Here is a 24,474-nt window from a genome sequence, read left to right as displayed (position 1 = left end):
GGAACCTGGGGCCAGTCTGAGGAGACATTATCAAGGCTTTTGCATAGAACAAGATTTTGTTTTCGGAGTTTTTCTTCCTCCCCCTTCCCCCGATTGTTAGCAGCTTGATGTGTCATTTTCCCCAGTAGGGGAGGGGGTGGAATGGCTTGGGTCGTACACTCCTGCCCCCAGCATTCCTGTCCCTTGGAGGGGCAGCTCGGCAGGGTCGGGTTCAGGCAGGGTTCTGGTTCAGGGTCAGGCGGGCAGTTAAGGCTTGGCTGGTGCGAGAAGGCCGGCTGCTGTGTCTTCAGAGCTCATTCCTCCACTCTGGCTCCACTTGCAGGGACAGGCCCCCTTCACCCTCCTGCTCCTGGAGGAGGAGGTAGTCGTGGCTGTGGGGCCCTAGAAAGAAAAGAGGTGCGCTTTGCCTTCCTTTCTTCCTCCTCCAGCACTGGCCCTCGCCTGGCCCACGTGGCCCTGCCATACCTGAGGTAGAGGGGCTGAGCTTGCTCAGACCTTGGAGCAAATTCTGTCCCTGCTGCAGGTCCAGTTTGGCAGGGAAGGGGCACCCGGTGTACCCTCCGTTTTCTTTACAGAACTCCAAGAATCTGCGGGGTACAGAGCAGTCTCAGCAGAGGCTAAGCCTGGGTCCTGTAACATCCATGCTATACTTGCTTAACCTCTGAATGTCAGTTAACTCACAGATACGGGGGGTGTTGTGAAGACGGACAGATCTGACAATCAATGAAACTATAAGCAGGTGCTTAATAAAGACACGTCTGCCCTAGGCTGGGGGTTGTGGCCACCCAGAGGGATCACGCGGGAATGCTCACACTTTCCAGTCGGGGTCATGGCCCAGGAGAAGGGGGTTGCCCACTATGATGAGCAAAGCCTTGGCCCGGGTCACAGCGACGTTGAACCTCTGGAAGGAAGAAGTGGCGGGGTCAAGGGAGGGAAGGGCCTACGGAAGAAGTCCTGCCGCCCAACAGCCCTCAAACCTTGGGGTTCTTCAGGAAACCCAGGTTAAAGTCCAGATCCAGCTGCACAAAGCTCTGGCTGCTTCGCACGGTGGAGATGAGGATGACGCTTCGTTCCTGGCCTTGGAATTCTTCCACAGAGCCCACCTGGAGGCGAGAGAGGCAGGGCCTGAGACCAGGGGTGTCAAAAGGGTGCCACAGGGATGTGTCCTGCCCCGGGAGCTTGAGGTCCAAGAAGGGTACCGAAAAGTCACCGGGCAACTGTAGATCAGTGGAGCGAGTGCGTGAATGCTGTGACAGTGACCAGGGAGAGGACGAGAGGTGTGCTGTGGAAGCTGAAACCTGACGGGTGAATCTAGTTAATGGGGTGGGGCCTGGAAAGTGTTCTGAGCAAAGGAAACAGCATGGCAAAAACTTGGTAACTCAGCGCAGAGTTTTTCAAACTTTCCTGAAAATAATCACTGTACAATATATATATACTGTATAATCAGTATACAACCCTGGGCCCTAACCCAGACCTCCTGATCAGAATTACCAAGGGAAGGCCTCTAAATCTGAAAGCAGTGGGGTTCTCAACCCTGGCTGCACATTATGACAGAATCACGTGAGGAGCTGTAAAAACTGCCACAGCCCCAGCCCTTCCCCGAGATAGCAGTGTTAACTGGCTGGGTGGGGTCCCGGCGCTGGCAGGTCTAAAAGCTCTCTCCAGGTGATTTTTATCCGCTGCCAGTGTTGAGAACCACAACTTCAGAGAAAGAGTCAAGCTACTGAGGGTGGGGCTGGAGGTGACAGTATCACGTGACATGTCCCATAAACCATGGAAATTGAACTTTATCCCTAGGGCAGAGGCCTCAAACCTGCCTAACTGTAAGAACATGAGGCGCTTATTAAACTTGCAGGCTTCCTGATCGCATCCCAGACCTTTAAGTTGGAATCTCCAGGAGTGAGGCTTGGGGAGAGCCCCAGTTCCATCTCAAGGAAGCAGGGGTAGGACGGGGACATGGGCTGGACGGGAGCAGAAGCCCGAGGAGGTCTCCGAAAGAGGGTAAGTGGGGTAAACAGAAGGCAGGGAGCGAATGCGGAATAGCGCGTCACCTTCAAGTCCTTGATGTCATCCAGGCCCCGAAGCTCCTTGTCAAGTTTGGTGATGCAATAACGGATTTTTTCCACCTGGAAGGAGGGGACAGATGCCTTTCTTTCCTGCCATTACCCCAATGCAAGAGGGAGCCAGGCAGGAGGCCAGGGAGCTGGGGAACTAGGAGAGGGCAGCTGACCTCTGTGCTCTTCTGAGATATGGGGCCAGCAGAGGCCTGAGCTCCTGGAATCTCTGCCTGGATATTAAAGAGGTACCGTCTGGGGGAGGGGTCCCGTCCTTTCTGGGAACTGAGGGCTTGACCTGCTTCCGGTATGGGGAGATGACGCCCACACTTCGGGGGCTCAGGCGGACTTTGCCCTTCTTGGAGGAGGGGGCCAGGAGCAGCTTCAGGTAGGAAGTCACTGTGGCAGCCTCTTCAGGGTTGAAGAAGGATGGGCTATTGCCCTCACGCTCATCCTTGCCCATTACGCCGTGAAAGATGATGGGAAAGCCCTGGACGTGGGGTCAGGAGAAACGCTCAGCTGGACCTCCCTGCCTCCCTTCCCCCCTTAACTCCCAACCCTTCCAGAGAATAAGGGATCCCAAGCCAAGGTGGTCAAGGGAGGGGCCCATGGCTCCTACACGAAGCATTCCTCCTGCCCTGCACCTTCAGGGGGACAGAGGCTGCTCAGTCTCACCTTTCGAGGCAGACCCTCCCAGCGGCAGAAGCGCTCTCGATCGACGACGTCAGCACAGGCCTGTAGCTCCCCTTCGTAATATAGCTGGTTCGGAATGTCCAGGATGGTGGGATGAGACCTGGGAGGCAGGAGGAGGAAGGAAGAGCAAGACCAAGGGTTGGATTACTTCTGCCCCACCCTCGGGGACCTCCACTCTACCCGCTCTGGGCCCACGCACAGTATCCTCCTGCCCTCCTCCCTGGATAGCAGGACACAATCATCCACGCCGTCTGCTGCCAGGCACTGTAAACCACAGAAAGCAGAACCAAATGTAGTTCCAAAGAGAATCTAGTCCAGGGATTTAATAGGCCAGTCAAATTTTTGAAACAAAACTAAAAAGTTAGGGCAGCTGGGCACAGTGGTTCATGCCTGTACTCTCTACACTTTGGGAGGCTGAGGTGGGAGGATCACTTGAGGCCAAGAGTTCGATACCTGGGCAACATAGCGAGACCCCCATCTCTACCAAAAAAAAAAAAAAAATTAGCGACCCATTCCCAGGTTTCAAATTTGCTGAGGAAGGACAGTACAAAAACAAATTATCTTCTGCTTATTTGATGAGAGACAATGCATTAAATCCGAAAATATTAAGAAGCAATGACACAACAGCTAATATTTATTGACCTCTTAGGACAGCCTGAAACTCATCTAAGCATTTTAGAATAACAATAGGTTTATGAAAAACTGTATTCTCCCTGTGTTTCTCACTTGTCCTTGGATTGCCTGGAAACTTCATCTGCGACCCATACCAGACACATCTTAGTCTCTGGCAACTGCTGACCACCCGCTAAGATGCGGGTAAGCCAGCGGATCCAGAGTGAAACCACCTGCTAAGTCACACAGACAGCAAGCAGCAGTGATGGGGCTAGAAAGGAGACTTCCTACCTTCCCGTTTAGAGTCTTTCTGCATCCTACAGCCCCTGAGCAACAGGGCTGCAAGCAGATCCGCCAGCTGGGGCTGCAGGGAGGGTGTGAGGGCATGGGCTGGCAGGAGAGGCAAGGGTGCGGGATACCTGTAGTTGCGTAGCAGCTTGGTAATAAACTGCGGGTCATAACCATCGGCGCCCTTCTTGTACAGGGCATTGAAGGTGAGCAGCCGCTCCAGCAGCGAGTACCCCAGCCCATGCTTCTGGGTCAGTGGGGAACGCAGCACAGGCCCCAGCTGCCGAGGGTCTCCTGCCAGCACCAGCTGCCCTCCTGGATTGCCTGTTTCCTTTACTTCCATCAGCCCTGGGAAGCAGGGGTGGTGTGGGGAGAGAGGTGAGGGGCAGATCCTCCCCGACCCCCCGCAGGGTGGCACACCTACAGCCCACCTGAGTCCCTCACCTGCTATGGCCACCAGACTCTCGGGCTCCATGCAGTGGCCAGCCTCATCGATGAAGATGTGTGTGAAGTGATCAATGGGAAACTGGGCTGAGACCAACCTGGGAGGTGTCAGGCCAGGCAGGGCTCACATCCAGGTACCCAACTACCAAACCTGAACGCACACCCAAGCTGGCCCCGCACTTCACCCTCTAGGAGCCATTCTTCCCCGTCTCCCAGCCCACTATCCCTTTACTTACACTTACGATTAAGAGACACACGCCCCACCTGCTGGCAGTGATGAGGGTGGTAATTAAGACTGGATATTCCTGCAGCTTCTTCTTGGCGGGAAATACATACTCCCCCTTCTTTGCATCCCAGTTACAGCAGGGCTACGGATTGTGCAAGGACCAGCGGAATTAGTTTGGCTCCACCCATTCTCACCCTGACTCTGGGTCTGAGGCCCTCGAACAATTTTACCCACCTCCTTCAATTTATAGACCAAAAAACTGAGGCCCAGAGAGAGGTCCTGACCAACCCACGGTCACACAGCAAGTATCGGAATCCAGTAGAGAGCCTCCCCAGCACCCGCCAGCCCGTGGCCCTCTGCACTTCCCCAGGTACCTTGATGTCCTCGGGCACCATGCGGATGTCCCTGCTGGGGGCCAGGAGGCGGTAGATGGAGCTGGGCAGGTGGACCCGGAGCCGCTGACAGAGGAGGTCAGCCCCCGAGTTGGACGGAGCACAGGCCAGGATGTGGGCTTTCGGCAGGTGCTTCACCACCTGAGATGCAGATAAGCATAGTGTGGGAAGCAGCTTCCTGAGACTCAGTTGTAACTCAGGCTGGGGCAGTGAGGCAACTGGCCTCCCATAGCTGAGGGAGGTAGTGACACAAAGAGCAAGTTCTGATCCCCAGGCCCCTGCTAGTCCAAATAACACTTTAATGCTCTACAACTGTTACAGTAAATATATAAGTCTATGATGACTGAAATGTGAACGGTACTCTAAGAGTTGTGCAGTGCCCAACGTGCACAACAGTACTCAACAACCACATTGACCCTAAACCCCTCCCTCCCTTTGGGTGGCTGCTCAGAAGCAGGAGCACTGAGGCAGCTGGAGGGAACTGGAGCCTGGGAACAACTGCTTGGTGCTGGGGAGTCACAATGCAGGGCCCCAGGTCTATGCTCAGGCCCCACCTGCTTAATGGCCTCCACTAATGTGACGGTCTTGCCAGTGCCTGGAGGCCCAAAGATGATGTAGGGGGCTGGACGGGTGGTGCCCATTACAATGTGCTTCATGGCCTGCAGCTGCTCTGGGTTTGACTCCAGACTCCGGTCGTACAGCCTGGCAGAGGGGCCGGGAATGTGAATGTGAAGTCGTCCGGTGAGGCACAGGCCTCCCCGACTCCATCCCCCACGCCCACACTCCAAGGGGCCCCAGAGCCCCCTGCCCACAGTCTCACTTGAGCTTCACATCTGAGGGCAGCAGCGGGACCCCAAGGGAGGCCACGGGGAAGAGCATGGGCCACAGCAGCCAGCGCCCTGTCAGCTCCAGGGCACGGTGCTGGACCCGCAGGGGCTGGCGGTTGAAGGTAAAGTTCACCTTGAAGGTCAGCCCATCCACGAAGCGGCTCAGGAGGCTTTGGGCAGGGAGAGAGGAGGAAAGAGTCTGTTGAGGCGGGGAGGCAATGAAAGGCCAGGACCCTCTCCACCTAACTCTCTGCTCCACCCACCTCTCTGCTCCACCCTCTTCCCAAGACCTCTATGCAAAGCTCTGTAGGACAGGAAGCTGCCGAGGCATCTCAGGGTACCCCTAAAGAAAGGCCTCCTGCCTTGTCCCTGGGGTCCTACTCATCTCAGGGAGGGGCGCTCTTCCTCCCCTGGCCTCAGAGAGAAGCCTGCAGATCCTTCTGGCAGACCCTTCTGGCAGCTCAGAGTTCCCCCAACGCCCACCTTGTGGAAAAGCTCAGCTTGACACGGTCCAGTTCCACCTTGTGCACAAAGCCCTTGTAGGTGATGGAGTCCTCGTGGTGTGTCTCGGAGGACAAAAGGGCGAACAGGTGGTCACCCCGTAGCACTGAGGGGCGGCTCTCGGTCACCCCGGGAACCTAGGGGTATGAACACAAGCTTTTATCCCGGGGATGGACCCCGAGAAGCCCAACCCCTAGGCTCTCCAGACCGCTGAGGGACAGGAAGTGAGGCTCTAGCCTTCTAACCCAAGATTCAGGGAGCTATGATATCCCTGCATCCCTCCTTCCTCTCCCACCAGACAGAGCAGGAGTCAGTGGAAGGAGAAGAATCCTGCCAAGTCCAGGAACCCAGAACCTCCAGTGCAGCTGCCCTTTTGGCCTACTCTATGTTCGTTTGTTCATTGATTCATTCATTCATTCATTCGAGACAGGGTCTTGCTCTGTCACCCAGGCTGGAGTGCAATGGTGCAGTTATAGCTCACTACAGCCTTCAACTCCTGGGCTCAAGCTATCCTCCTGCCTCAGCCTCCCAAGTAGCTGGAGCTACAGGCACGTGCCACCACGCCCAGCTAACTTAAAAAAATTTTTTAGAGATCAGGCCTTGTTACATCGCCTAGGCTGTTCTCAAACTCCTGGCCTCATGCGCAGGGATAACAGGCATGAGCCATTGCACCTAGCCTTCTGCCTTTAAACTCTTGTTTGAAATTCACTTCCTGCAGTAATCTTTCCTTGATCAGCCTCACCCTCTCCCTTCCCACCTGCACTTGTGTGCAGAAATCCATTTTCATGTGTAATTCTGGGCTTTAATATACACATTCAAAATCTGAGAGCTACAAAGTCTCTAAGAATTATCTAGTCCAGCTCTGTGCTTTTTCAGATAAGGGTACTAAGGCTCAGAGAAAGCAAGGGACTTGCTCAAGGTCACATAGCTGGTTGTAGCAAACATCTTCCCCATTGTCCTGCTCTAACACCTCTCTGGGCACAGGATGTCCACCCTGCTTCTAGCTAAGCCCTGTGGGGCAGGAACCATTTCATCCTTCCTCGTGTCTTGCCCTGCTGTCAGGAATAGTTCTGCTCACAGCCTGCGTGTCTGGCTGGCTTGGGCCCACCTTCCCCGCGCCCGATCCGATCCGGTCCCCGACCTCCAGTGTGAGCAGCCTGGGGTTCTGGTCTACGGGGTCCCACGTCATGGGCACTGACTCCAGGTCATAGTGCCGGATGTCAAGCTCCATCTGCAGCTCCTCCAGGTGCAGCAGCAGCCGGAGCTTCACCTCGTAGTTCCTCCACTTCAGGGCTGTCTCCAGCTGGGCCCTGGAGTGATGGTTGGGAGGGGTGGGTGGGGGCAGGCACAGGACAGGTCAGACAACCCCCATGTCCAGGAACATACAACCTCTCCCAGCCGAAGGTCTGGAACTAAGAAAGCTTTGAAAACGGGGAAGACCAGAGGGGCAGAGAAATGGATGGGGGTCAGAGGCCTTGAAGAAGGGAGCCCTGGCTCTTGCTTCCTCGGATGCCCCGGCCCCCACCTCAGACCTGACTCAGCATTTGCACGGTGGATCTTATGGCCAGAACACTGTTCCCCAGATCCTCCCGTGACTCCCATCCTCACCTCATTCAAATGTCCTTCTCCGTTCAAACGTTACCTTCTCAAAGAAGCCAGGACTAACTGCCCTCTGCAAAGCAGCACTGAGCCATCCCCTTACTTTGCTTTGGTTTTAATTTAGCATCAGTTTAGTTCTTTACAGCATTCATCACTCCATGAAATGTAAGATAAATGCTCATTGTCCCCCACTAGAAGGGGCAAGGCTCGTTTGACTGGTTCACCTTGACCAGTGCTTGGTGCACAGTGCGTGCTCAGGGAATGAATGAATGGAGCCTGGGAGGCTGAGGACGGAGGTGTCAGGGCAATGGGAAGAAGCCAGTAGGGAAGAGACAGCAGGCAGGGGAGAGTGTGGGGTGCAGAGGGGTGGTACTTACTTGATTTCAGCGACCTCCTTTGGGGCAGTGAAGATACTTGTTCCCTGCAGAAGCATGGGGAGCAGCTGCCTGAGGCGGGGTGGTGGGTAGTATGTCCCCAGCGCCATGCTTAATTCCAGATCATAGCCTTTAGCACTGCAGGAGTGAGGGAAGACAAGCAGTCACAAACACAGGAACATCTCACCTCCGAAGACTCTGCGAATGCCCCTCTGCGCAGGATGCGCAAAGCCCTCGTGCAGCGCTTTTGCTGAAAGGTGGGCAGCAGTTTTGCCCAAGGATGTGGAGCTTCCTGGTTCCTGTGGCTGCCTGCTCCAAGGTAGGACAGCTCTCATTTTTGGAAAGCACGATATGTGGAAACATTTAAAAAGTATTATATAAGTAATGCATGTTCACTAGAGAACAAAAATCAGGTAATAGGTAATAAATAAATGAATTTCTTACCATCCAGGGATAACCAATGTTCACTTTTTGGTATATAGCCTTCCTGACTTTTTTCTTTGTAAATTTGTATTCTACATGTAAATAGTCAACAAAAAGAGCACCATGGTCTGTGAAGGTCCTATTACCTAGTTTGCTTTTGTAACTCGACGTTTTGTGAACATCTGTTATAGCAATGACAAAAAGAGCTGCCTACACATATTACACTAGGATTCCATTCACACGACATGTCCCGCACGGAGAAATCTACAGAGATAGAAAGTAGATGAGTAGTTGCTCAGGGATGAATGGGGTTGGGTGACAGCTAAAGGGTACAGGGTCTCTTTTTGGGGTAATGAAATGTTCTAAAACTGTGGTGACAGCTGCATATATCTCTGAATATCCTTAAAAATCAGTAAACTGTATACTTTAAACGTGTGAATTGTATGTTCTGTGAATTATCTCAATAAAGCTGTTTAAAAAAAAGAGAGATGTCGGCCGGACGCGGTGGCTCACGCCTGTAATCCTAGCACTCTGGGAGGCCGAGGCGGGCGGATTGTTTGAGCTCAGGAGTTCGAGACCAGCCTGAGCAAGAGGGAGACCCCATCTCTACTAAAAATAGAAAGAAATTAATCGGACAACTAAAAAATATATAGAAAAAATTAGCCGGGCATGGTGGCGCATGCCTGTAGTCCCAGCTACTCAGGAGGCTGAGGCAGGAGGATCGCTTGAGCCCAGGAGTTTGAGGTTGCTATGAGCTAGGCTGATGCCGCGGCACTCTAGCCTGGGCAAAAGAGTGAGACTCGGTCTCAAAAAAAAAAAAAAAAAAGAGAGAGATGTCTACAATGGGTTGCCTAATAATCCATCATACAGTGAAAATACCTAAAATTTTTTCATACTGTCCTCATACCCAAGGCTCATCTGCAACTTTCTTCCCAGACAGAAAAGGTCTCTGAGCCACAGAAGGGCGAGGAGCCCGCAGTCAGGAAAGGGGGCTCCGGCTCTGTGCTCTTCCCAAGAGCTCGCACTGAGGTGGTCGGGATTCTCCCAGCCCGCACTGGGCTGGAGAGAGGAGTTACCGGTCAGGTCTCTCTCCTTCCTCTATCCGGCTGGTCACCACAGGGTTTCCAGGGATCCGGGTCCTCTTGAAGGGAGTGGTGGGCTTCAGTTGTGCAGCCAGCGGGCTGTGGGCGACGGCAGCCAGGAAGCGGGCAATGTAGAAAGTGCCGGCTCCTTCTGAACCAGACTCCCCAGGTCCTAGCAGCTCCCAGAGCACTGTGGCTGGGAAGTAGCCCACAAAGCTGGTCTTACAGTGGACATGGAGCTCATAGCATTCGCCTGGAGGAGGACAGCCGAGTGAATGGGGTTGCAGGGGGAGCCCTTCCACCAGCATCCTGCCCCTGGACGCTCTCCGAGACAGCCCCAACCCGAGGCAGGAGCAGCAGTGCGCGTCCCAAAGCGCCAGCAGTGCCTGGCGCAGGGCCCTGTCCACCGGAGGCTCTTTCCGCTGGAAACCCACTCACCGGGGCCCAGGGGGCAGGGCAGCTCCTGGTCTCCATTGTAGAAGGCGAACTGGGGTGTCCGGCAGAGGGGGAAGAGATGAGTGAGGGTGACAGGCTGGGTTCCTCCGTTCCGAAGTCTCAGGGTCAGCACCTCCTTGCGGTTCAAATCCAGGCGGATAAGGAGCTGCCCATCTCGGGCTTCATGGGGCCCCTGGACTTCCACGTCCACCCCATGCTTCCCGTGAAGATACTCAGCCCTGGGGAGAGTGGGAGTCAAGGGGGGGCTGGGGCGGGAGGGGCCTGGACTGGGGTTACCCTGGGGAAAGTTTTAGGCTTAGGGGGCTGGCAAAGTGCCAACTGCGCCCAGGAAACTCACCTCCTCCCTCCCGACCAACGCCCTGCCCTTCCCCATTCCTTGACGGAGGGGGCCTTCCCCACGCCCCCGTCGGGGGAACCCTCGCTCTCCTTAGCCAGACAGCCTCCTCCCCTCCTCCCGCCATGCCCGGCCGGGCCCCCCTTCTCTCACACACACACACACACACACACACACACACACACACACACACACACACCTGTCATAAAAGATCCTGGCTAGCAGTGACTTGTGGTGTTTGCTGATATCTGACCCCAGCTTCATTCTCCTCTTTTCTGGGAACCGCGCGTCGGCCCAGCGGTCGAGTCTGAAGAACCTGACCCGAGTCTTGTTGACGTAGGCCAGATTTGCAATCTTCATCCCATACAGCATGGAGGAGAAGCCAGGGGCGGGGGTCCCGAAGCTGCCAGAAGCAGAGGAGACTGGGAAGTGAGGGAGGGCAGGGCCTGTGGACGCAGGCGGCTCGTGGGGGAGGGTGTGCGAGGGTCACTCTGCTGCGGACACACCAGCCCTGCCGCCCAGCAGGACGGGACCCAGCGACAGAGACTCAGGCCGGGGTTGGGGGAATTTTTAATGTTTTAAGGGAAGGCAACGAGACTCCCCAAAACAAAATATAGTCGTTTTAGACAGTGGGTTGTGGACTGTGCATTTCTGAGGAGAAAAGCCCAATCATAGGCTTTAAAAACTGGGAGGACTAAGGGAAGAGAGAGAAAGAAATGAAAAAACAAATTTTTTTTTTTGGAAAACTATTTGGGATAGAAAATAAAACAACCCAGCGGAAAGAGCACAGGCTAAGGGGAAGTGGAATAAGTGGATTCAGAGGGGTAGCTGTGGGGTCCAGCCTGTTGGTGAGGAGAGAGGGGATCAGAGAGTACAGATGTCCAGAGGGTGTGGGCAAGGTGGCTGATCAGACAGCAGTTTCCACCCGAAGTCAAAGGGTGCAGGTGGAACCAAGCAGGAAGGGAAAGGATCCTTCTCCAGAGATCAAATAGCCTGGCTTTGTGCCTAGAGGTGAAGACAGGGAAAACTGGTCAGAAGGACAATAACCTCAAGGTTCAGCACCTGGAGTTCAGTTTAGTCAACTCAACAAACACTTACTGAGGCCTGTTATGTGCCAGACATTGTGCGAGATGCTGGAGGTTCAAAGATGCAAGAGCCCCGGACCCTGCCTCGAGGAGCACACAGACCGAGCACATACGTTCCAGCCCGGTGCCCAGAGCACCGCCACTGAGGCCCCCAGGGTAGCTCCTCAGGCCAAAAAGGGGCACTGAGTCCAGCCTAGGGGCAGGGCGGGTGTCCACAAGGGCTTCCCCAGGAGACAGTGTCACAATCGAGTCCTGAGGACGAATGGGCATCACCCAGCAAAGGTGAGGGGTATGCAAGAACATGTGTGGTGCGGGGTTAGGGGGCGGTCCGCTCTATCTAGCCAGGTCGGCTCAGGCTCCTTCACCTCTTGGGCCTCGCTTTCTCCCTCTACAACATGGGGGAAGCAGGACTTGCCTTGCAGGGTAGCTGAGGGGCTCACACGAGGTGTTGACACTGCAGTGAACCACGTAGCCCAGTGCTTGGCACATAGGAGACCTCAGTAAGGGTGAGCGATGATTAGTTTCACACGCTTTGGTTGTACTAGAGTGAAAAGCGCAAGGAAAGGAGCGGCAGGAGGAGCAGAGGTGGGCAGGGACCAGAATCATGCATGGTTTTTGCATGTCAGGCCAGGAAGCCCGGACTTGACCCTGACCGCCAGCAGTCCTCCTCCCTCCTTTACTGGCACCCAGGAGCCTCAGGACCTTCCCATGTGTGACATACTTCACAGACACTTTCAAGATCTGGATGACTGACACACGCCCTCAATGTTTTGTAGAAAATGAAAGCAAATCTTTGTTCATAAGAACTATGGTAATTCCTATTTAACTCTTTCTTTTTGAGACAGAGTTTCACTCTGTTGCCTTGGTTAGAGTGCTGTGGCGTCAGCCTAGCTCATGGCAACCTCAAACTCCTGGGCTCAAGCAATCCTTCTGCCTCAGCCTCCCAAGGAGCTGGGACTACAGGTGTGTGCCCCAACACCCAGCTAATTTTTTCTATTTTTAGTAAAGACAGGGTCTCGCTCTTGCTTAGGTTGGTCTCAAACTCCTGATCTCAACTGATTCTCTTGCCTCGGCCTCCCAGAGTGCTAGGGTTACAGGCGTGAGCCACTGCACCTGGCCCCTATTTAACTCTTAAGGCTAAGTCAGCATGGTCACTCGCTACGGTATATGATAAGATCATTTAGGGTTATGGTTCTGAACACTTCCCTGGTACCCACTGCCTGTAGCTCTGTCCCCTCTTTTACCCCAAGCAAATGAGAGCGGGACTATTCGGAAAACATTGAATTGGCTGTGATTTGTCTTAAAAAGATAATAAATCATTTGAAAGTATAATAGAAAATGCTCAGTAAATGTTAGCTACTATCATTAGTATTTATATTAGTAGTAATAGTAGTGCTAATAGTAGCAGTAGTAGTAGGAGCAGTAACAACTTACTTTCAGCCCACGTCAGAGGCTACACTGTGGTTACAGAACCACGGTAGTTGGTGGGTTTTAAGCAGGGGAGTGGCAAGATCATATTTGCATTTCAGATCACTCTGGCATCAGGACTGGAGGATGGATTTGCTGGAGGCAAGACTGTAGGCAGGGAGATCAGTTAGAAGAAGGCCCTTGCAATTGTCTGGTTAAATGACAGCAAAGGCCTGAACAAGGCAGTGGTAGAGATAGAAGAAGAGGGGCCAGATCCACTAATATTTAGAATGTAAAATTCGCAGAATTTGGTGACTGACTGGAGGGGGAATGGAGGCTGGGAAGAGGAAGGAGTCTAGGATACTCAGAACAATGGCTTGGCTTCAGGGACGATGGGGCTGGAGGGGCTGACCATGACATTTGGATTTGGCCATGCCTGGTTTGAGATTACTGTGGGCCAGAGGCAGCTGGCGCCATGAGTCCAAAGCAGAGAACTTGGGCCAAAGTCAAGGTTAGAGCCAAATATTAGAGAGTCCTCAGGTAGTAGTTACAATTAAGGAAGTGTTGGGATCTCCTTAGGGAGAGTGAGTAGCCTGAGAACAGCAGCCAGAACAACCCAGGGAGGAAGGGAAAGCAGAAGAAATCCTCAAGAGAGGAAGGAAAACCAGGAGAATTCTCAAAATCAGTTGTCAGGATCAAACGCTGCTGAGGGGTCCAGTAATAAAGGGAGTGAAATCAGGAGGTCATCAGTAACATTCACCAGGGCCCCTTGTAGTCTATCAGTCACTAAGTCCCGCGGATGGGGCATAAACTCAAAACCTACAGAAGCCAGGTTCCACAGGTATCTTGATGCCTGCACCCCTCCCAGATACCCATTCAGTCCCATTTTTGAGAGTCATCAGTTTAAGAATACTACACATGCCTCATAACTCTAAGAGAACTACAGTGCAGTCTTCATGAAAAGTGGCTCCGGGCTCCCGGCACGGTGCTGGGGAGAAAAGAGGCCTTTGTGGGGACGGAGCAAACTGGGCAGTACATGCCCTATCTAAAGGGGGTAACGCCTCATCTCCAGACAAATGCTGCCAGCAGGGAATGTAGACCCAAGATGGCCAGATCTTCTGTCTTTTAAGAGAAGACAAAAATCAAAATTTTATGTGAAATCTCCTATCTTTGGAAACTTCTGCATGGGCACACAGGCATACAAAATTCATCTTTGCAAGTTTTGCAACTTGTACTGTGGATGCTACTCCCTAAATATTTCCCAAATTATTCTCTATGTCTGTTACCACCACCCAGATTCACCTAATCCCTGTCTAAAGTGACAGTCATAAAATTTTTTTTTGTTTTTTGTTTTTTTTAAAAAAATCACAAACATTATTAATATACATTCTTGATAAAAAAAAAAAAAGCCCCAATCCTTGTATTATATGTCTAGTCACCTATATTTCTTGGTAAAACTTTCTAACCAAGATTGGAAACCTGCAGCTATCAAAGTAAACATTTTTGATTTATTAAAAATTATTTTGTATGGCAAAAGGTAATATAAACAAATTCAACTGATAAACACCAGAGAAATGTTTGTAATGCAGATGATAAGCAAAGGGTTAATTTTTATAATATACAAATTTTCTTACAAATTGACAAGAAAAGATAAACAATTCAATATAAAAATTGAATATTTAATTTAAAGAACAAATCCAGATGACCAAAAGAGTATGAAAAACTGCTTTAAACATAGAGAAATGCAAAGTAAGGTAAAAAAGAGGTATTTTATGCTCATTAGCCTTACAAAAATGAAAAATACTCTTAACATGTATTGCTGTTATGGATATGTGGAAAAGTGAACTCATAAATTGCTGGTAGAAAAGTGAAGTATTATAACCTTTTTGGAAAACAATCTGGCAACATCTATAAACATTTACAATACAGGTATCCTGTAAAATCCGTAAGTCCCATTCCTGGATTGTATTCTATGGAAAGAGAAGTACCAAGGTACAAGGACACACATGCAAGGATACTTACCACAGAGTCATTCACAGTGGCCAAGAATTGGAAATAAAGCAAATGCCCATCAACAGAGTGATGGGTGAGTGAACTGCAAATACTCCTATCATGGAATATTATGCGGCCATTAAAAAGAATGCATCACATTCATTCAAATGGTTAAAATGTAAAAGACTGACAATACCAAACATTGATAAGGATTTAGAACAACCAGAACTCTCATGCATTGTTGGTTGGTGTGTAAAATGGTATAATCACTTTGGAGAAAAGTCTGATAGTTTCTCGTAAAACTAAACATAAGCACTCTATGACCCAGCAATTCCACTCCCAGGTATATCCCCAGGAGAAATGAAATTATATGTCCACAAAATGATCTGCACAAAATGTTCCTAGCAGCTGTTTTCAAAGTAGACCCAAACTGAAGGCAATGTCCATAAACAGGTGAATGGTTACATAAACTGTGATTTGTATTCATACAATGGAATGCTACTATTCAGTGATAAAAAGAAACTATTGGCACGACAAAGTGGATGAATCTCAAAAACATTATGCTGAGTGACAGATGTCTTACACAAGAGTATGATTCCATTAAACATATGATTCCATTAAATGAAGTACTAAAACAGATACTCCTGTGAAAAAAACCAGGGCAGTGGTTGCCTATGGGGGAGGGCTGACTGGGAAAGGGCATGAGGGACCTTTCTGGGGTGGTGTAATGTTCTGGATCTCAGTAGGGGTTTGCACACGGGTATATGTATTTGTTAAAATTTGTAGAACAGTACTCTTAAAATTTGTACATGTCAGCTGGGCGTGGTGGCTCGTGCTGGTAATACTAGCACTTTGGAAGGCTGAGGTGGGAGGATCATTTGAGGCCAGGAATTCCAGACTAGCCAAGACCCTACAAAGTATAAAAAAATTAGCCAGGTGTGATGGCATGCTCTTGTAGTCTTAGCTACTCAAGAGGCCAAGACAGGAGGATTGCCTGAGCCTAAGAGTTCGAGATTGCAGTGAGCTGTGATCGTGTCACTGCACTTCAGCCTGGGTAACAGAGTGAGACCCTGTCTCTAACAAAAGAAATAGTACAACCTCTATGGTTGTATGGAGATTTCTCAGAGAAATAAATATAGACTTACCATTCAACCCAGCAATCCCTCTATTGCGTATCTACCCAAAGGAAAAGAAACCATTTTATCAAACAAGACACCTGCACTTGGATGTTTACTGCAGCACAATTCACAATCATAAAGATGTGGAATCAGCCTAAGTGCTCATCGATTCATGAGTGGATTAACAAAATGTTGTATATATACACCATGGAGTACTACTCAGCCATAAAAAGGAATGAATTAATGTCTTTTGCAGCAATTCGGATGGAACCAGAGACCATTATCCTAAGTGAAGTATGCCAGAAATGGGAAAAAAACACCACATGTACTCTCTAATAATCTGGAACTAATCAATGGGCACAGAGGGGCAGAGAGAGAAGTAAAAGGCATTGGAAGTTGAGAAGGGGGAGGGGAGTGCAGGGGAGGGGTCATAACCTATCTAAGAGGTACAATGAATACTATTTGGGTGATGGGCACACTAATAGCCCTGACTTAAGTATTATAAAAGCTATACATGTAACAACAAAAACATTTGTACCCTCTTAATATTTAAAAAAAAAAAAAAGAAGAGAAAAAGAAATAGGCTGGGCGCAGTGGCTCAAACCTAATCCTAGTACTCTGGGAGGCCAAGGTAGGAGGATTGCTTGAGGCCAGGAGTTAGAGACCAGCCTGAGTGAGAGTATTAAAAAATAAAATTCAGCCGGATGTGGTGGCACGTGGCTGTAGTCCTTGCTACTTGGGAGCCTGAGACAGAAGAATTGCTTGAGCCCAGGAATTGGAGGCTGCAGTGAGGTACGATGATGCCACCGCACTCTAGCCCGGGGCGAGAGAGCGAGACCCTGGCTCAATGAATAAATAAATAAATTTTAAAAATTTAAAAAATAAAAAAAGATTTGTACATTTCACTGTAAGTTTTACTTAAAAAAAAAAAAAATAACCCAAAGCAAATTTTGAACTCTAGTTAATGATGATCATGCTGAAGTGTTACGGGGTGGAGGGAACTGATATCTATAACTTACCTTGAAGTGCATCAGAAAAATTAAGATGGTTTGTTAAATGGATAGAGGGATGGATTGATGGGCAGATATGTGTAAAATGTTAGTTTAGAAATCTAGGTGAGGGTATATGGGTGTTCACTATACAATTATTTCAACTTTTGTTTATATTTGAAATTTGTCATGGTAAAATATTGGGGAAAAAACCCCCAACAATGCATTAGAGATTAGACATACATACCAGACGATTAGGAGTGATTTCCATGACATAGTTGAGTAAAAAAAATGGGATATGGAATACATGAATTATATGATCCTTTTTTTATAACACAATGACCAAAAGAATACCTGGTTGATATCATAAGCTACCTGAGCATAAGGTGGAATGTGGAAATGGAGTTGGGTTGCTGATATGGGAAGGAGTCCACAATAAAAAGGATATATGGGCCAGGCGCGGTGGCTCAGGCCTGTAATCCTAGTACTCTGGGAGGCCGAGGCGGGAGGATCACTCAAGGTCAGGAGTTTTAAGACCAGCCTGAGCAAGAGTGAGACCCCGTCTCTACTAAAAGTAGAAAGAAATCAGCTGGACAACTAAAAATATATAGAAAAAATCAGCTGGGCATGGTGGCGCATGCCTGTAGTCCCAGCTACTCGGGAGGCTGAGGCAGAAGGATTGCTCGAGCCCAGGAGTTTGAGGCTGCTGTGAGCTAGGCTGATGCCACAGCACTCTAGCCCAGGCAACAGAGTGAGACTCTGTCTCAAAAAAAAAAGAAAAAAAGGATATATGATAATTATCCCATGTGGGTAAACTTACATCGGTGTGATATAAGTATATATGCATAAAGAGATAAATGAGAAGGTGATCACCAAATGTATTTAAAAATATTTAAAGAAGTGTCAAACATAAAACATTAAAGGCCTTTTCCCTTACTCGCAACTACTCACTTAATTGGGATGCATATCAAACCCAGTTTGATATTTTTCCTGATTTTTTTCTATCCATACATAAACATATAAAATATAAAACAACCAAGCATGGTGGCATGGCCTGTAGTCCCAGCTACTCAGGAGGCTAAGGAGGGAAGATCACTTGAGCCCAGGAGTTCAAGGCCAGCCTGGGCAACACAGCAAGACCCCATCTCTAAAAAAAAAAATAATAATAATAATAATAAAATATCAATCATATAAAACACAAGAATAAGATTATGTATGCCAGACATACTATTCTGCAATAGGCTCTTTCATCACCATGAATGCCTTTCCATGACAATGCTTTACAGAGCCACCTGTTTTTTTTGAATGATTGCAAAATATAGCACGGTATAAACGCATTGTGTTATGTTTATTTCTCCAGTGATAGACTGTTAGGCTGTCTACAATTTTTGGCTATTTCAAATGTTACAGTAAACATCCTTGCACAAAAACCCTTGAACCTGTAGGCAAATCTAATGGCATAAACTCTTTAAAGCAGAATTTCTGGGTCAGAGAGTATGAACCTTTACAACTTTGATAAGTTCAGCCAAACTGTCCTCTAAACAAGTTGTACAAATATATGTTCTCACTAACAAGAGTTTGAGAATGCTCTTTTCCCATGACCTTATCATAAGAAATTGTTAATCTTTTAAATTTCTGACTATCTTACAAAAAATGTTATCTTACTTAAATTTGCATTTCCCTGATCACTAATATAGTCAAGGATCTTTCCTTCTGTTCATCGGTCATTTGTATTTCTTCTGTGAACTGCCTGGTTATAACCTTTGCTCATTTTTCGAGGCCCCATTGACTGTTCTCCCTACCTCTGGCTGAATACCCCTTCCCTATATTGCCAAGATTATCATCAAACACAAATCCGACCATGTCCCCCTAATTCACAACTCTGCAGTCTACAAGGTTAAGTCTAACTCTTTAATATGGCACACTGGGATCCTCCATAGTAACAACGACAATGCAAATACAACAACAGCATCATCAACAACAAAAGAAAACATTTATTGATCATTTACTGCTGTGGTCCCCAACCCCCCGGCTGTGGACCAGTTCCGTGGCCTGTTAGGAACCGGGCCGCACAGCAGGAGGTGAGCGGTGGGTGAGCCAGCGATGCTTCATGTGTATTTACTTCATGTGTATTTACAGCTGCTCCCTATCGCTCGCATCACCACCCGAGCTCTGCCTCCTCTCAGGTCAGCGGCTGCATCAGGTTCTCACAGGAGTGTGAACCCTACTGTAAACCGCGCACGCGAAGGATCTAGGTTGCAGGTTCCTTATGAGAATCTAATGCCTGATGATCTGAGGCGGTGACGCTAGCACTGGGGAGCTGCTGCAGATACAGATTATCATTAGCAGAGAGGTTTGACCACACAATAAATGTAATGCGTTTGAATCATCCCAAAACCATCCCCCCACCCAGTCCCTGGAAAAGCTGTCTTCCAATGAAACCAGTCCTTGGTGCCTTTTAAAAAGGTTGGGGACCACTGATTTACTGTATACTATTCTAAGTACCTACATGCATTATCTCATTTAATCCTCACAACAACCCTTTGAGGTAGCAACTATTACCATTCCATTTTAAAGAAGAAACTGAGGTGCAGATCCTCACCTCACACTGGGCCTCCAGTCAAGCCGTCCTTATTTCAGCCATTCCCAGCTACTCGTATCACTGTGCTCCTCTGCACTTTCCTGCTGCTGTGGACATCCTTAGTCCGCCTTGCCCTGCTCTTGGCCCTTGTTGTTTGTTGAGTGAATAATGACTAATCTTTCTAGACCCAATTCAGAAAAGGCCAAAAGCTAGGGGAATGGTATTTCAGAACATATTATCAGATTTGGAAGTGATCTTAAAGGGATATCTAGTTCCATGTTTTCGAACTATGGATTGCAACTCTCATTAGTGGGTCAAGACTCAGATTTTTATAGAACTGAAATAAAATAGAATAAAAATATCAGAGGGCAGGGAGTGAAGCTATGTATCATTTCAAGGGCATGTATTATTTTGCGAAAGCTATATATACTAGGCCACACAGTAAAATGTATTTTTTCCTGTGGGTAGAGGTCCAACCACCACGCCACTCTCCACGCCAGAAGCCAGAATGATACTTTCTAAATGCCTGATTTTATCAGTCTCTTATTTTGAAACTTTCTGTGCTTTCCTATTTCTGTTAAGATTAAAAACAAAACAGAACACCTCACGATGCCTTCCCATGGCTATGCTGATCCAGCATCCCTCTGGCCTCACGTTACCAGCTTCTCCTGAGGTTATCCCAAGCCTCTGAAGGTGCTGCCTGCTCTGCCTGGAACACTCTCCCTTTGCCCCCTACAACTGCCAACTTCGGTCAATCCTTCAAAATTTCAACTCAAATATCACTTTCCCCCAGAAACCTCTAATTCCTAGACTAGGTCAGGTCTCTAAATTATATATTATATATATTTCAATGCGTACTGGACTTTTTCTTACAAGCACTCATCTTAACTGTAATTAAATAATTATCTAATTGCTGTCTCTTTCCTTAGTTGGTTAGGTTCTTTCTGCGTAACTCTAGCAACTCATACTTTTGCTTTGCTATTCATAGGAGGCACTTGGCCAATATTTGTTAAATAAAAGAATGAATCTCCTGTCCAAAGTGAGAATCATCTCTCAGAAACCTCTCGTGACACCAGTCCTTACTCCATACAATGGACTCCTAATCATTATTATACTAATGAGAGCTACGACTTACAAAGCCTGTGCAACATGCTAGACACATAGTGCAAACTCTTTGCTGATGACAGCTCATTTTGGCCTCACACAACTCCAAGAGAAAGGCATTACTTTACATACTCCTACAACTGGGGAAATGAAAGATTTCGACAGTTGTTCCAGGTTAAATGCAACCACTAAGTGGCAGAGCCAGGATTTGAACTCCAGCTATCTTATCTTTATCACCATACTAGCACCTGTAGTACCGTATTGCATGTGTTTGTTTACACATCTGCTGTACTAGATTATGCTCTTTGGAGGCAGGAATCAAGGCACAGACACACAGTAGAGCCTCATTAAATACGCTTGCTAAACGAATAAAGAGAGACGGGAAAAGGCAAGACTTGAGAGCAGAGCATTTCATAACATAAACAAAATAACCTAGTTGGAAGGGACCTATCCCCTCCCAGTGTAGGAATCTTCCTAAAATTCCTCAAGAGGGTGACTTGCTATACCCCCTACTATAGCCCATTCTGTTGTCAGTCAACTCCAGTTACTAATTCAATTAGATTCTTCAAGCATTTATTAAGCATCTGCTACATACAAAGTTCTATGCTAGGGACTGAGGGCAGATGCAAATATAACTAAAGGTAGAGGATCCAAGCGCTTGGTGTTCAGGGAGACAACCATGTACTAAAGGGGCAAAGTGTAATGTGGCTAAAATAAGGCTATACCCATGATATGAAGGATGAGCTATGAGAGCCCATAGGAAGAAGCAATCGATTCCTATTGGGAGGATGAGGGTTGATTTCACAGCATTCCAGCCTGGATTTAAAGGATGCATAGAAAAGTTCTCTCTAATCCAAACAGAAATCTCCCCCACCGGGTGAGGGAGTGTGTGTGTGCAACATGTTGACGAAACCTACTTCTGCCTCTGGAGTGAGATGGGAGTATAATCTTCTCTACCACAATAGTCTAAAATATTCTAGGGTAACTACCTTGTTTTCTCTGATTTTTCTCTTTTCAAGGCAAACATTTCTCAGTTTCTTTGACTGGGTCTCATGATCGAATATGAACTCACAGAGTCCTTTCATCCTCCTCCATGCACTAAAATTTTATCTATCCTTCAAGGCCAAGGTCAATGCCACCTTCTCCATCACATTCCCTAGTATATTACAGGGGAGTGGTATTTTATTTGCATAAAAAACAAGCGCATACAGTAAATTCACCCATAATGTACAGTATACATGGTTTTCCATATGCAATCCAACAGATCCAGTTTTTCCCCAGTACTGAAACATCCCACTACCCTTGGTTTACAGCAGACAGACTCTCTCCTTGAACGAACTTTCTTTAGGCTCCCCTGGGCCCTCTTCTTGACTAGGCCTTAACCTTGGCTCCCCCCACCCTCTGACTGTAGGCCTGCCTAGGTTGGTTTTAGCAAGAATACCGCTGAATCAGTTTAGTGAGATTCTCCCCACCGTTGATACATGATCACTCTTGATGTCTGATCAAGTTCCTCATCCCCCACCCTGTATATATAAATCCTTAGTCTGCCTAGCCTGCCTTTAACAAGAATCCTGCTGGGTCAGTTTAGCAAAAATCTCCCCACTCTTGATGTCTCCTCCTAGTCATTTTCTATACATTGACCCCCTTACTCCGCTCATTGGCTATAAATCTCCAGCCATCTTTGCTGTAATCAGAGTTGAGCTCCATCTCTCTCCCCTACTACAACAGCCCTACCACGGTAGTCTTCAGTAAAGTCTTCCTTACTGTTTTAACCAGTGTCAGAATTACTTTTTCTTTAACAGCCAAAAGAAGTAGGTGACGTGTTCAGAGCCATGCTGTATTTTCACGTCCGTGAAGTGCTGATATGATGTGACGCAACGGCAATTGCTCTTTCTTTGCTTTCCTCCAGCATTTTCCTACTATCTCTAGCATAATCCTCCTTTTAATTTACCATGTATTATAATGTATCATACACATGTACACTGTATGCATAGCATAGCCTCTATTGCTCCCCTGGGATTGTGTAGTTTTCATCTTTATGGTCCCAGAGTGCCCAGCATGATGGCACAAAACAGGTCCCTTTCATCTTTGTCCTTTCTTTAGATACTGTTCAAGTCTGTTAATGCCCCTCTAAAAATGTGGTATCCATGACTAACAACACTATTCCAGACATGATCTGGTCAATATGCAGTCACTACCTTCTCCCCACACCCCATACCACACTTCTATTAACTCAGTTGAAGACTCCTTTAGCTGTTTTATCAGCCATATCTCACTCATACTGGCCTTCTGGTCTGCTAAAATCCATGGTCTTTTTCAGGAGGTCTGTTATTAAGCCCAAATTCCCACCACCCCATGTTTATTTGTACAAGTCTTTACATTTATCCCTGTTAAACAGTTTCTTGGTTTTCTGACTAAAGCAGCAGCCTGTTGATAAAGGTGTTTTTGAAGCACAATTTTGTGGTTTGACAGAAGTCTCTCTGATTCTTACTTGGGCGGTAACAGGAAAAGGAGACCAAACAGCTTTCAGCCGCAGGGTAAAAGAGGCCTCCAGGAGGCTGTGCCTGGCCCTGGGTCTCCATGGAGAAGCCACAGGTGCTAATGGAGGTTTGGTACATACGTAGTTCGCGTTCTTTTCTTCTTTCCAGAGCTCCCTGAGATTCTCCCTCCTACACTGGGCCTCTTCAGCTCTCCCAGACAGTGGACCCCCCCCAAGGCAGCAGCCCCTCAAAAAGGTGAAGGGGGTCCCCGTAAAGCCCGCGCCAGGGCTTGCAGCCCCCAGCAGGCAGCTCCTTCCCCGCGCTCCCGCGATCCCTGGGCCCCCTCTGGAGCCTCCCCTCCCCCACCGCGAGCGCTGTCCCCAGCCTGCGCGAGCGGCGCGTGGGCACAGGACCCCGCTTCTCGCCCTGGGCCTGGCCGCCGGGGGAGCGGGCAGCCTCAGAGGCTGTTGCTGGGACTCGGCGCAGGGGCCGGGCCCGGGCAGAACGGGTGGGCTCCGGGCAGCGCTGGCGGGGCGTGGGCACGGCGCAGGAGGCGAGATCTGCACCGCCCCAGAACGGGCCTGAACCGCTGGAGGAGCTGCGTCCCTCTGCGCCCCGGGGCGGGAAGGGTGGCCCCGGCGCGCAAGTCGTGGCGGCAAGCTGGGCCCGCGCGATTCAGGGCCGGGAGTGGGCCGGCCCGTACCTGATCTTGAAGTCGCGGTTATAAATGGTCCGCAGCCGCTCGCGATCTGTCTCCATGTCCAGTCCCCGAACGACCAGGAAACTCTCGAAGCACTGGCCCGTCTCCCGGAGCTGCCGGCAGCTGAACTTACTGGGCATCGCGGCGGCGGCTGCGGCCCAGACAGGAGGGTCCGTGGAAATGAAACTGAAAGTCGCCGCCGCCGCTAGAAGTTGGCGGCCCTGGGATAAGGGTACAACAGAGGGGAAGCCCCCTAACTCTCACCCCTGATCCTTCGGGCTCCCTTCTCCCCACCAGGCTTCTCTCCTCTTGTCCTACCTGAGCCTTCCCTTTGGTTTCTTCGTCCTATCCCCTCCCCCTCTTTGCATTAACTCTTTCCTAAGGCTTCTGACCCCTCCCTCAGGGCCCTCCCCTTACCCCAAGCTCCCTCCCCTGGCTTCTATCCAGTATCAGAACGTGGCTACCGCTTGGGGCCCCCCGAGCAGCCTGGGAGGACCTCCGAGCCTCAGCCAGGGATACTCCCACGCCCACCCTCCTCGGGACTCACAGAAAAGCAGGGGAGCAAAGGGCAGGGCCTGGGACCTGGGTTGGCTGTAACTGGACTGGGGCAGCTCATCCAGAACCTCCCGCAGCCTTTCAGGGACATACACCAGTACCAAACCGGGAGGCACCCCCGCTCCCGCCCCTATTTTCCCTTCTCGGGCTTTCAGACA

General features: G+C 49.2%; 1 protein-coding gene across 4 annotated transcripts; it reads right to left on the bottom strand.

Annotated features, from left to right (window-relative positions):
• Positions 1-30: 30 nt before the first annotated feature.
• MOV10 (Mov10 RISC complex RNA helicase) lies at positions 31-24,154 on the bottom strand. Of its 4 annotated transcripts, none has more exons than XM_012644623.1 (21): positions 23,765-24,154; positions 12,825-12,965; positions 10,505-11,310; positions 9,954-10,189; positions 9,510-9,768; positions 8,014-8,148; positions 7,179-7,347; positions 6,020-6,174; positions 5,530-5,706; positions 5,264-5,411; positions 4,692-4,850; positions 4,356-4,459; positions 4,092-4,189; positions 3,779-3,995; positions 2,730-2,847; positions 2,353-2,544; positions 2,052-2,126; positions 978-1,103; positions 813-901; positions 466-587; positions 33-381 (listed from the first exon to the last, which is right to left on the bottom strand). In XM_012644623.1, exons 3-21 carry the CDS (start codon positions 10,675-10,677, stop codon positions 287-289), a joined length of 2,847 nt encoding a protein of 948 aa, XP_012500077.1. In that variant the 5' UTR covers positions 10,678-11,310; positions 12,825-12,965; positions 23,765-24,154; the 3' UTR covers positions 33-286. The 4 variants fall into 4 exon arrangements, 3 of the variants coding, with proteins under 3 accessions (XP_012500076.1, XP_012500077.1, XP_012500078.1); XM_012644624.1 differs by having other exon boundaries at positions 10,505-10,708; XM_012644622.1 differs by lacking the exon at positions 12,825-12,965 and having other exon boundaries at positions 31-381; positions 10,505-10,708.
• Positions 24,155-24,474: the final 320 nt, after the last annotated feature.

The sequence above is a fragment of the Propithecus coquereli genome, unplaced genomic scaffold (assembly GCF_000956105.1).
Source record: "Propithecus coquereli isolate 6110/MARCELLA unplaced genomic scaffold, Pcoq_1.0 Scaffold215, whole genome shotgun sequence".
NCBI classification, from domain to species: domain Eukaryota; kingdom Metazoa; phylum Chordata; class Mammalia; order Primates; family Indriidae; genus Propithecus; species Propithecus coquereli.
This window is presented reverse-complemented; position numbering and strand designations above follow the sequence as displayed.

Bases quoted from the DNA above. Each gene is read 5' to 3' on its own strand.
- MOV10 (XM_012644622.1), bottom strand. From the start codon at position 23,901: ATGCCCAGTAAGTTCAGCTGCCGGCAGCTCCGGGAGACGGGCCAGTGC. The intron at 10,709-23,764 runs GTACGGGCCGGC...TGCTTCTGGCAG, and splicing joins AACCGCGACTTCAAGATCAG to CTTCGGGACCCCCGCCCCTG. The intron at 6,175-7,178 runs GTCGGGGACCGG...TCATACCCCTAG, and splicing joins CCAGGCTGCTCACACTGGAG to GTTCCCGGGGTGACCGAGAG.